We start from the raw sequence: 13,466 nt of genomic DNA on the forward strand, positions 1-13,466 counted from the left end.
AAACTGCCAATGATAAGTTGTCAGAGTAATTATTCGCCTACTTTAGACATGGCCAAGTATGTTCCTTGGCCTATATTACGAGAACTTGAGGATTAGAAATTGCCTATGATCCAGATGGAATTTGATGGGCTAGAAACTGGATATAGTGACTCTTGTGATAAAGGTGTAGGTCATGCCGTGACATGACCTGGCCACCCAAGGGAGCTCTCCTAGGGGGAGGACCTGTGTAATGACCTGAAAGGGGCCGATAGAGGGTGCTTGGAGGGGACCTCAGAGAAGAAGGAAGGATACTAAGCGGCTGGTGAGCCAAGACCAGAGATATGGACGATGTGGGCTGAGAATCCCGGGGCATGGACCCTAAAGAAGAAGCTAAGACAGCTACACCAAAGGAGATACTTATCCTGAAGTTGTGATGATGAATATTGTAACTGTGGTGAGGATCCTAGTGTGAGGCAACACTGGGTCTTTCAAACTAAGATTTGGACTAACAGCCAGGAGGATAGGACTGTAAAGTTGTGGTGGAAGGTGTGGAGGCTCCAAGGTGTGGAGGCTGTTTTAACTGAGATTCCAATTCTTCCCAAGAAGGACTCAGTTGGAAGAGTGTTTTATGACTTATCTGTGTGAAGAAGTCATCCCCCTACAGAGTGGTTAGAATAGTCTAGAGGAAGCTAATTTGAATAATGATGGAGGAGTGGCCTAGTGGTTAGGGTGGTGGACTTTGGTCCTGGGGAACTGAGGAACTGAGTTCGATTCCCGGCATAGGCAGCTCCTTGTGACTCTGGGCAAGTCACTTAACCCTCCATTGCCTGCCGCATTGAGCCTGCCATGAGTGGGAAAGTGCGGGGTACAAATGTAACAAAAATAAATAAATAAAAACCTGATTTGCATAATATCTTCAGCCTGATAACCAGTGTGACTGAGGGAAAAGTACCAGAACTGTTGTATAATTTTTGAAAGACCTTTCCAGAGGTGTTGGGAGTTAGGAACCGGAGGGGGATAAAAGTCACTTTAAGGTTAAAGAGGAGCCCTAACCTTGACACTGATTGTATTAGGTGCTATAGTGGAGAGCTGTCTCTGAGCAAAATTCTTAAGCTCTGGTGAGCACTGGAGGATTAGGTGGACTGGGACGTGGACCCACAAGGGGCTTATCTCAGTGGGCCGGGCTGTGGCCTCTAAAGGCTCATCACACTCTGTATGGGAAATCTGCACTTAATAACGTTCTGCCTGCCTGTTTTGGAAACCACTCTATATTTATTTATAACATTTGTATCTCACATTTTCCCACCTGTTTGCAGGCTCAATGTGGCTTACATAGTTCCGTAAGTGGTGATTACCATTTCCGGAGAGGAGAAATACATAGTTGAGGAAGAGGAGACAGAGTGGACTAGGTTATAGGAGGAAAGTTCGTCTTATGATAAGAACTGAAAGGTGTTAGGATAAGCTTCATTCATAACAAACTAAACTTGAACAATTAGGAATATTAAACTATAGATCTGGATAATTTGGCATAAACAATTAAGTCATAAAGAATACACTTTGCATAGGTACTTTTTGTTAGTTGGCATTTAGGACGAGTTGCTATTGTATGGTTTCTTAAATAGATAGGTTTTCAATAGTTTACAGAAGTTCACTGTGTCGTGGGTTATTTCCTTTCATCAGTCAACGTTTTAAAATAAAAATACTAAAAACGCACATTGCTGGAGATCATGTATGCAGGGGTGAAAATAGTCTCTCATTAATGATTATGCAGTCTCTATGGCCTTGCTCCGTCATTTTTTTTTCCCCACCCAGCAACTTCCTTCTGTTCCCTTGGTCTCTCTCAGCTCATTCAGAAGTAGGGCAAAGATTTTTTTTTTTTTGTATCCCAAATTTTCCCACCTATTTGCGGGCTCAGTATGGCTTACAATACATTGTAAATAATGGAAATACAATTTGTTACAATCAGTTATGGATTACATTGTGAGAAGTTAAGCGAGACAAAGTCAAGGTATCGTTAGGGAACAGGACAAGGAAAAGAACAATGGATCAATGGAAAGAGACAACGGGAAATTGGTAGGATGATAGAACCTTAGCAAAAGAACATTCGGTATAACATTTTCTGTGAGTGAAGGTTTAAGTGTGATGAGATTACGGGGGATGAGAGTTCAGAAAAGAATGTATTGGTGTATTTCTGGAATAGTGAGTGTGGACACCATGACCATGACCCTTTATGCACAACCGTAGTCAGCAAAACAGGGTGAGCCACCAGGGCCTGACCAACGTTTTGTCCTACGCAGTATTAAAGCCTTGGGAGCAGAGTTTAGTTTGTTTGGCCCCACCAATCAAAAGGATGTTACACTACCCCAGTTTGTAGTTTATGTGGATATATTCCCCCCTCCCCCAGTTTGTAGTTTATGTGGATATATTCCCCCCTCCCCTTTCCTCAACCAAACCAGTGATTGTCTTAGACCAAGAGCAAGCATGGGTCTTCTTCCAGTGAGTTACAAAGGAGAATAAATGAAACAAAATGGGCTCTGAATCCAGCTACTAAAAAGAGCTTATTTTAAAAAAGCCATTATAACCAATAGTTGTCTCTTAGAGCACAGATTTACACCTACATGTAAATGTGTGCATTTATTCCATGTATGTTCTGTTCAAACTGTGCCCTAATTGATATCTTCATGTTATATATGCCTCTTAGTGGCACTTAAAAACGTAATATAGGGAGATGTTTGGAAGCTTTGTTGATTTATTATCCAGCAAAACAGAAAGGCTACGATCCCAAAATAATCTCCAAGAATGTTGCCTCCTCCCTTAAAACACCTAGAGAAAATCTATTACAGTACAAGGAAAAGAAAGCCACAGACAGAATCCACCTTGTAGTGACATACAACCCAGAGCTAGAAAATTGAGAAAAATCATAAAACATCTATAGCCAGTACTCCAGGAGGATGAACTACTTACTGAAAGAGATATGCCCATCCCCACCAGTGCTGGCCTTCCGACAACCACCCAACTTAAAACACAAACTAGTGAGAAGCATGCTCCCGATAGAAACTCAAAAAGATCAGAGTGGCACACATCCTTGCAATATAGCCAGTTGCAAACTATGCCAAAACATTTCACATTCATAAAGGAAAAATATACAACATAAAGGGATATTTCACTTGCTCATCTTCCAATGTGGTATATATCATTCAGTGTAAAAAATGTAACGAAGGATGCTATATTGGAGAAACAGGCCAGATGCTTAAGACAAGATTCAATTTACATAGACATCACATGAACAATACTGGTGCCAGTAGGGCTCCCACCCCTGTTGGTCAGCATTTTACAGGACCAGGACACTGTACCAGTGACTTCACAGTGAGAATCCTGAAAGGTAACTTTAAAACCATACAAGAACGTAAGACCTTTGAAGTCAGAATGATTAAATATTTTGACACCCACCACACAGGACTTAACAAAGATCTGGGTTTTCTAGCCCATTTTAAACCATAAAATTCTACTGCTTTGTCACCCTCTTATCACCGTGCATCTCTCCCTGTCTCTCATCCACCCAGCTCCCCCCGTTTCTCACTTAACCCTCCCCATCTTCTTCTTGTGAGACTTTCATTGTAATGCTTTGATTTTTCACTTATATACAGTGCTTTTTTTTGTAGAAAAAAAGGTGCTGGTACTCATTGTGGGCGGGGTCAACACTTGACTCTACCCCTATTATAGCCACGCCCATATTAGCCACACCCCTTACACCAGCCATGGCGCATATAAACAGACATCATTGAAAATATTATACTAGTATAGGAGAAAAAACTAACATGATTTTTTTCATTATAAATAATTTCTATATGCTGTTACAGCTCCAGTATACCCAGTGCAAAATAAGACACCATTTGTAAATTCTCAGATTGGACATATTCCAGACACTAAAATGAAAATAAAATGATTTTTTCTACCTTTGTTGTCTGGTGACTTTTCTGATCATGCTGGCCCAGTATCCGATTCTGCTGCTATCTGTCCTCTTAACTCCGTTTCCAGGGCTTCCTTTCCATTTATTTCTTTACTTTCCGCCTTTCTTCTTCATTTCTTGCCCTACATCCATAAGTAAAAGCTGAGCCCCATCCAACTAAGTGGCAGGTTCTCGCCCAGCACAAGAATTCTGTTTGTATCCGTTTTCAAATTTCCCGTCTATTTCGTTTATCGGAAACATTTTGGTGTGAGTTACAGTATAATTTAATCACAGACTAACCAGTTGACTTACCTTCTTGCACAGGAGCAGTGCTTATAACTGTATTTTTGAGGTTTTGTTTCACTTACTATTTGAATGTGATACAATATTTTATGTATGTTTTTCCACTTCCATTACATTGTATTTTATAGCCCTTCATATAATCACAGGACAATGACAAACTGTGTTCAGACCAGTTATTTAGTGAGCTGTCATTTACTGTTTTTACAGAATTATTCAAAGCTACATTTTGCGGGAAGAAGCTGGTACACTCTCATCGGAGGCCTCGGATTTCAACAAGGTTCATTTGAGTAGACGTGGAGGAATTATGGCTTCTCTGTATACATCGCATCCAGCAGACAGTGGCTTGACCTTAGAGCTGTCTTTAGAGATAAACAGAAAGCTACAAGCTGTGTTAGAAGACACTCTATTAAAAAATATAACCCTGAAGGTAAGTACCCTGCAATTTTCTTGTTAAAAGTTTTCTATAAGGTAGTGTTTGGGGGATTAATAGTAATTGTACATTTGGGTACATATTTGCTTTTGACTCGTAACCACTTGTAACCACTCGCCTCCACCTACCCTCCTCTCCTCCTTCCTGTACACATTAATTGATTTGATTTGCTTACTTTATTTTTTGTCTATTAGATTGTAAGCTCTTTGAGCAGGGACTGTCTTTCTTCTATGTTTGTGCAGCGCTGCGTATGCCTTGTAGTGCTATAGAAGTGATAAATAGTAGGTTAGTAGTCTCTTGTAACCAGAGCTAATGTTGTGATGTCATAATGCCTCAGGCCACCAATAAGAGCCAACCTCATCAGTGATGTCACAATGGCTTGATTGTCCTATACTTGGCTCACTTTTATTACATAGCTCTTTGAGCAGGGACGGTCTTTCTTCTATGTTTGTGCAGCGCTGCGTATGCCTTGTAGCGCTATAGAAATGCTAAATAGTAGTAGTAGTAATATAGAATCTGTCATCTTACCAGGATCTTGATGCACCTATTTTGACCTTAATATGACCCCAAAGAGACTGACAGGGTTACAAACTGGTTGAGTGGGAGGTGATAAAAGAGCAAAGGGTCATAAATTGATACCAGAGCGCTTTACATTTATTCTATGCAGGTACTTTTCTCTGCCCCTAGTGGGCGCACAATCTTAAGTTTTTGTACCTGCAGCAGTGGAGGGTTGAGTAAGTTGCCCAGGATCACAAGGAGCCACAGTGGGAATAGAACCCAGTTCCTCAGCCCACTCCACCAGCCATTAGGCTACTCCTCCACTCCAAGGAAAGGGCCACACAGGGATTTTTTTTTGTTTTTGTTACATTTGTACCCCGCACTTTCCCACTCATGGCAGGCTCAATGCGGCTTACATGGGGCAATGTAGGGTTAAGTGACTTGCCCAGAGTCACAAGGAGCTGCCTGTGCCTGAAGTGGGAATCGAACTCAGTTCCTCAGGACCAAAGTCCACCACCCTAACCACTAGGCCACTCCTCCACTTGGTACTTAGTCTGGTTCTTTTCAACATTTTCATAAGCAATATATTATAGAAGGGCTTTTGGGAAAGAATGTGCTTTTCTGTGGATGACGTTATAATGTGCAACAGGGTAGGCATCCTGGAAAGTATGAATAACCAGAAGAGAAATTTAGTGTAGCTGGAGGAATGATCTAAAACCTGGCAGCTATGATTTAATGCGGCAACAATATAGGGTCATTCATTTGGGCTGCAAAAGGGAGATAAAAGCCAGAAGGATATTTGTTTGAATAGGAAGGGAAATGACCAGCAGAGAACAGAGGCAAACGTTTGACTACAGACCTACACAGGCTTTTTCCTCCGAAGCATGTTGCTTTCTTCTTAGTAGATTGAGAGTTGCATGAAGAGATTGTAGTTTATTTACCACAGTTTCACAACCACGTTAATGTTTAGAAAGTGGTTTTTCATTCACGGGTGGTTGAGTTCTTTATGTTTAGAAGTGATGTTGTATCGAAGCCAATGATGATATGAGTGAGGCACTGGACTGTGTCGTAGTGGGAAACGAGGCGCCTCCGAGGCTTCTGTTCACAATTGTGATTCCATACCTATAAGAAAGTATTGGGTTCTGTTTGTATTTTGACACTTAAACCCCCGCAGTTTTTTTTTTTGTGTTACATTTGTACCCCGTGCTTTCCCACTCATGGCAGGCTCAATGCGGTGGGCAATGGAGGGTTAAGTGACTTGCCCAGAGTCACAAGGAGCTGCCTATGCCGGGAATCGAACTCAGTTCCTCAGTTCCCCAGGACCAAAGTCCACCACCCTAACCACTAGGCCACTCCTCCACTGTTGCTACTATTTGAGATTCTACATGGAATTTTGCTATTCCACTAGCAACATTCCATGTAGAAGTCGGCCCTTGCAGATCACCAATGTGGCCGCGCAGGCTTCTGCTTCTGTGAGTCTGACGTCCTGCACATACGTGCAGGACGTCAGACTCACAGAAACAGAAGCCTGCGCAGCCTTCTACATGGAATGTTGCTAGTGTAATAGGAACATTCCATGTAGAATCTCAATAGTAGCAACATTCCATGTAGAATCTCCAATAGTATCTATTTTATTTTTGTTACATTTCTACCCTGCGCTTTCCCACTCATGGCAGGCTCAATGTGGCTTACATGGGGCAATGGAGGATTAAGTGACTTGCCCAGAGTCACAAGGAGCTGCCTGTGCAGGGAATCGAACTCAGTTCCTCAGTTCCCCAGGACCAAAGTCCACCACCCTAACCACTAGGCCACTCCTCCACTCCAATTTTGTGGGACTTAATTTGTCATTCCTCTCCATATGCACCCGAACATTCCATTCCTTTTATACCTGTTTGACCACCTGAAGGTAAATGACGGTAATCAGATAAGATCACTCCCAGGTCTCTTCCCCCCCCCCCCCCCCCCCCCCCCCCCCCCCCCCATTTTATCTTATTGGCTATTTTGAGGTTTGCATTGCCAGTAATGTAAAAACTAGCGGTACAGAGTTCATACATTTATTAGAAAAAATAGTTACTGTACAAAAATACTTTTAACTTTTTTTGTGTTTTAGTTCGGGCCATTCAAAATATAACCAACACTCCAGTATTTATTTCCCAGAGGAGGGAGTATCTGTCATGTAGCATTAATAGGGACATGGCTGGGGAACTGATGAGTTCTTAGATGCACAAAGGGCATGCTCATTTCATTTAGAAATGTTATGAACAGCTTAAGCCTTGAAATGTATTGTTTAATCAAAATAACCAAAGATTCATCCACACAAGCTAATAAAGGGTTTCAAAGAAAATTCCCATACATGACGCTTAAATCTCCAAAGGATTTTGTTTAATAAGGCTTTGTAGCTGAAGCTTTATTCTTTATTTCATGAATGATTATTCCAGAAGATATGGAAATGAATCTATGATCAAAGCCTCTCCTTTTATTCCCAGTGGATGGCATGGTGCTTGTCACTTGCGTGGTATGCAATGTAACATCCTCTGTTAATTGCGTGGAAACTTCTCAGTAATCAGACAGATTTCAAACTTTCTGCACATATTACATCATGGTTTTAACTCTTTTCTGGTTTTGAGTTCTTTTTAAGTAAATACCATAACGCTTATCAGAGCTAAGCCCCCCTCTATATGGTTTTGGTTTTAATTAAATCATTATTTAATTTAAAAACAAACTAGAAATGTGGACATGCCAATTTATGAAAATGGACTAGTGCTCTTTCACAAGTGTTATATGCATTCAGTATGATATTAATATGTATAGCCTAGTTTGTGATTTAACAGTGCTTTTTAAAATGTATTTAACAAGAGGTCTTTATTTCAAAACTAGTAAAACAGGCCCGTTTCTGACACAAATGAAACGGGCGCTAGCAAGGTTTTCCTCGGAGTGTGTATGTTTGAGAGAGAGTGTGTGTGAGAGTGACTGTGTGAGAGAGAGAGAGTGAATGTGCGAGTGTGTATATGTGACAGAGAGTGTGACTGGGTGCGAGTGTGTCTGTGAGAGAGTGTGTGTGATTGTCCCCTGCCCCCCCTCCAGCCACCCAGCGATTCTCCTTGCTCCCCTGATTACCTCGGTCGAAGCGGCCGCATCATTGAAAGCCCTGCCCGTCTCCAGCCTTCCCTTTGAATTCGTTCCCTCAGAGTCCCGCCCTCATGGAAAGAGGAAATGATGTCAGAAGGCGGGACTCTGAGGGAACGAACTCGAAGGGAAGGCTGGAGAGGGGCAGGGCTTTCAATGATGCGGCCGCTTCGACCGAGGTAATCAGGGGAGCGAGGAGAATCGCTGGGGGGCAGGGGAGAGAGGAGAATCGCTGGGTGGCTCGGGAGAGACCTGTGAAGTGACGCATGCGCAGAACAACCTCTGATACGTCCTTCATGCTGGTGACGTCGCGTTCCTTTGCCTAGCAACTCTGCAGCGTTCCCTTCCCTCTCACTGTTTCGCCCTCGACGTCATCACGTTTTGACGCGAGGGCGGGACAGAGAGAGATGGTTACAGAGTTACGAACCCTTACAAACCCTTCACTGCAGTGTGCCACGGAGTCAGCTTCAGAACGTTGGAAGTGCAAATTATTATAGTAGATCTGTAATTTACAAATAACAAGCATCATATAGCAAATGATACCGGTAAACTGCAGATAAAGTTTATAACAAATCCAAATCTACGGAACCTCCAAGTTTAGGGCATCTTTTACTAAGGCTCGTTCACGGTTTTAGCGCCTGCTAAACATTAGAAACGCCCATAGGAATGCATTGGCAACTCTAACGGTTAGCGCGCCCACAATTATAGCGTGCACCAAAAACGTGAGTGCGCCTTAGTAAAAGAACCTCTTAGTCATTTTCATATAATACAGAGAAAAAGTAAAGAGCACAGAAAATTGAAATGATACAAAGGGGAAAAGAGGACCTTATAGCTACACCAGTGGTTCCCAAACCTGGTCTAGCCAGTCAGGATACCCACAATAAATATTCATGAGAGAGATTTATTTATTTGTGACATTTGTATCTTACATTATTCCAAACAAGTTTGAGTTCAATGCGGCTTACAATAAACAGTATAGGATACATAACAAAGATTAATGCATAAGAAAGTAATTTGTTGTACTCACTCTGCTGCTCCCCAGTATCTCTCCACACTCGTCCTTCCCTACACCCCTTCCCGTGCACTCCGCTCCATGGATAAATCCTTCTTATCTGTTCCCTTCTCCACTACTGCCAACTCCAGACTTCGCGCCTTCTGTCTCGCTGCACCCTACGCCTGGAATAAACTTCCTGAGCCCCTACGTCTTGCCCCATCCTTGGCCACCTTTAAATCTAGACTGAAAGCCCACCTCTTTAACATTGCTTTTGACTCGTAACCACTTGTAACCACTCGCCTCCACCTACCCTCCTCTCTTCCTTCCTGTACACATTAATTGATTTGATTTGCTTACTTTATTTTTTTTTCGTCTATTAGATTGTAAGCTCTTTGAGCAGGGACTGTCTTTCTTCTATGTTTGTGCAGCGCTGCGTACGCCTTGTAGCACTATAGAAATGCTAAATAGTAGTAGTAGTAGCAGTTTTAGCTAAGGATATTTCTTAGCAGTCAGCTGTACAAAGTTGCCCACCTGTAGTGCTCTAGCAGTGGTTACCAGTATCACGCTGCACTAACACGTTTTGAAATATATGCACAGATTGAAGTTCTGTCTACAGAAATAGCAGCCTTGATGTGTTCTTTCCCATAGCGTCTGATGGGCAGAATTGCCTCAAAATGTTGCTAGGCTCCCCAATTCATTCATCATGTCCTTTACAGATGGTAGATGTAGGGCCAGCCATAGGTATTTTAAAAATTAAGAATTGGAGGGGGAGTTTTTTCCCCCTATTGCTTATTTTAGTTATTTTAATGCCTTTTATTTTAAAAACAAAGAAGGCAGGAAAAACCCCATTGTATATTTTACTCAGTCTTAGTTAAAATTAGCTGTTTGCTGCTTTGGACCCATTATTAGGGATTAAGGGGGTCATTTACTAAGGTGAACTAGTGATTTTACTATGCGCTAGAAGAGACGCGTGCTGAACGCTACAGATGCCAATGTATTCCTATGGGCATCTGTAGCGTTTAGCACATGCCTGTTTTTAGCGTGTACCAAAACGATAGCACGCCTTAGTAAAAGATACCATCAGCCACTTACAATAAGAGAATGTTTGTCTTTATTCTTTTATCAGGCAGCAGGACTTTGGTCTAGTCTCCCTAATGAAGTTAGTTTTATCAAGCTTTAAAAACAATTTTGTTTCAAAAATATATTCTTGATAATTAAACTGTTATGACAGTTTTTTTTATGATTATAGTGTCACATCCTAGATGCGCTAGACGGGGTTTCTCCCTTATATGGTGTGAAGCCCCGCCCAGCGCATCCCAGGAAGCACCAGGCAGGGCTGGGCGCCGCCATTTTGCAGGCGGCGCCGATGGAAGAGGAGGAAGGCCACCTCCCTCCAACTTAAGGTAGGGGTGGGGAAGGGCCACTAGACCCCTAGGTGGGGGGTGGGGGATTGACCCGTGGCCCACTGGGCCACCAGCAACATCCAAGGGATGTTGGGGGGGGGTAGTTAGAGGGGCTGGAGACCCACTAGATCTCAACCCCCCCCCCCCCCCCCGAACCTGTTTCATGGGGAGGGGGTTGGGGGGACTGGATGTCCGCCAGACCTCCAGCCTCGTGTTGCTGGGGGAGGGGGTTGGGAGGGGTCAGGGTTCCTGTGGGGGGCTGCTGCATTCGGGGGAATGGCGGCCTTCTAGCATGAAAATGCATGCTGGACAGGGCTCACCATTCCTCCCCAATGGTCTGCAAACCCTAACGCCAGCTCCGAGCTGGCATAGTGTTTGCTGCGGCCAGCGTACCAATTTTTGGTGCACTGGTCGCTGATCATTGGGGATGAATAGGTATAGCCCTGTTCTGCATGCATTTGCATGCTAGTTGCATTCAGATCCCGCAAGCACGTTGTTTCACACGCTCGGGGGGGCTCTGATCATGGGGCGGTAGCAAACACAGGAGCTAGTATGTCACTAACAGCCTCTAGAGCCTGATCATCGGCCCATTAGTGTGCATATAATTTTCATGCTGTTAATGTTGAATATTGGTTGGTAATTCTGATTCGGTGTTCAGCTGGTGTGTTTTTTTTAGCGCTGTTTCCTACTGCTCCAGAGTTCTGTGCATCTTCTCCTGAGAGTCTTCCTTAAATCTTGACTATCTCACCCAGACATTAGTAATAGAATGGGACTTGTAGAGAGTGGTGAACCTGGCTCCTTCAAGTTCAGTATGAAATAGCAAAACTTGTCAAATTTGAATCCTGTGCTTTGCCATCGCTGACTTTGGCTTTTTCTCTTCTCCCTTTTTCTGTTTGAAGGAAAATCTGCAAACACTAGGAACAGAAATAGAACGGCTTATTAAGCACCAGCGTGAACTGGAACGAAGGGTGTAACAAAGCGAAACTAAAAACACAGTTGGAGCGTTCAGCTGAGCCAAGCAAGTGCTATAGGCGGTCTTGCTGTTTCTCCTTTGGGATCTAAGACAGCCATGGATTTCTAAGCATTCACTGTGCGCTTCCTGCTTAGGAAAACTTACTCCTTCAGAATTCTTGCGAGTTTTTTTTTTTTTTTTTTTTAAACACAGAAGCATTCCTGAGGGTGAATTTGCTTGGTTTATTTTTTTTAAGACATCAAAACCTGTGCTGTCATCATATCTGTGAAACAAAATAATATTTCTGCACCCAAAACTTCAGCACACTTTTCTCTTACCTTGCTTGTGATTTTATGGCATGGTTGCAGTGTCCCATCAGAATAATGTCATGGCTAACCATGCGAAGATCACACTGCTCTCCTGTTTGACCCTGCTGTAGATGCGAGATCAGCAAGGACACGAAGGAGCACTGAGGAAGAACATTTTTCTTTTGTATGCTCACAACAGCAGAATTTCTCCACGGAGAGACCTCGTCCAAGAGGAAGAGTCAAGGACTATGACGGGATTAGTTTGAATTTTTTTAAAAATTAATGTAATAATTTCTCCTCATCGTACAAATGACTTCAAAAATGTCACATGATTCACAAGTATTTTACAAAGGCCAAGAAAAAACCTAAGACAATGAAACGGTAATAATTGATCTCATGGTTAAGTAGATGACGAGGTGGTCATACATACATCCTCTCCGATTCTCCATGGGTGCCACAATAGAGGTGCTAGGTGCAGGAAAGATGTTTAAGCAAAGCATGTCTTTGGCATGACATCCTAGAATTAAGCCTGGTGCATGCATTTTAATATTCTATCATTAGGGGGGTTTTTTTTGCCATTTTTTTAAATTCTTTGTACATAAAACGAATTCATAAATATGCAAGTACTTGACACATATAAGGTTAGGTATTTAATGAATAGCACATACAGCTAAGGGATAATGATAAAAGGGATACGCTCCATTTAAATGTCCCATGGTGTATTGTAACAACTGTGCTAAATTCTCTTTAGTTTGCTGTGGTGAGTAGAAAATCTGTCTCTTGAGGTCTCACATGGTTCCCCAGAACATGGCATGGATTTAGAACCAGGAGCAGAGCCAAAATTCTAACCAAAGCATCCTACTGTGATTGAAAATGGTGAATGACTACAAAAGATAAGCCCAAGTATAAAAACACAAACCTAATTGTAAGTATACTTGTCCTTCATCATAGTGGGCCATTACCCTGGCAGCTGCATTCTGAATTGTTTTTAATTCCAAAGTCTTGACCAGCATAGCGTTGTGTTACCATGCAAAATGCTCTTGCAGAGAGGGTGGAAAAAATATTAAGGAATGAGAGCGTTCGGTGAGCTCTTGTTTTCTCTGTCACCTTTTTACTTTGAGAGTGAGACACTGCTGATGTAAGCAGTATGCTGTCTTGTGATAGGATTTCCCAGGTGGTTGGTCGATTGACCATAGTCTAACAACAAAAGTCTTGCACTTTGATAACAGCTTAGTATTATTCATGGTTCCTCCTATTTCCCTTAAAATGGACATCTATTTTATGCCGAAATTGGGTGGCGGAGCAGGTGGGGGGAAGAGGGGTTGGTGGTTGGGAGGCGAGGATAGTGGAGGGTAGACTTATACGGTCTGTGCCAAAGCCGGTGATGGGAGGTGGGACTGGTGGTTGGGAGGCGGGAAGTACTGCTGGGCAGACTTGTATGGTCTGTGCCCTGAAAAAGGCAGGTACAAATCAAGGTAAGGTATACACATATGAGTTTGTCTTGTTGGGCAGACTGGATGGACC

At 42.7% G+C, this 13,466-nt stretch overlaps 1 protein-coding gene across 2 annotated transcripts in view; it reads left to right on the forward strand.

Annotated features, from left to right (window-relative positions):
* CCDC186 (coiled-coil domain containing 186) overlaps positions 1 to 12,834 on the forward strand; it is a 193,935-nt gene extending 181,101 nt beyond the window's left edge. For both annotated transcript variants that reach the window (XM_030202692.1, XM_030202693.1), the window contains exons 16-17: positions 4,439 to 4,658; positions 11,582 to 12,834. In XM_030202692.1, the coding sequence (XP_030058552.1) occupies positions 4,439 to 4,658; positions 11,582 to 11,656 (295 nt within the window). In that variant the 3' untranslated portion in view covers positions 11,657 to 12,834. The remainder of the gene's footprint in view (positions 1 to 4,438; positions 4,659 to 11,581) is intronic.
* The last annotated feature ends 632 nt before the right edge of the window (positions 12,835 to 13,466 follow it).

The sequence above is a fragment of the Microcaecilia unicolor genome, chromosome 5, assembly GCF_901765095.1.
Source record: "Microcaecilia unicolor chromosome 5, aMicUni1.1, whole genome shotgun sequence".
NCBI lineage: Eukaryota > Metazoa > Chordata > Amphibia > Gymnophiona > Siphonopidae > Microcaecilia > Microcaecilia unicolor.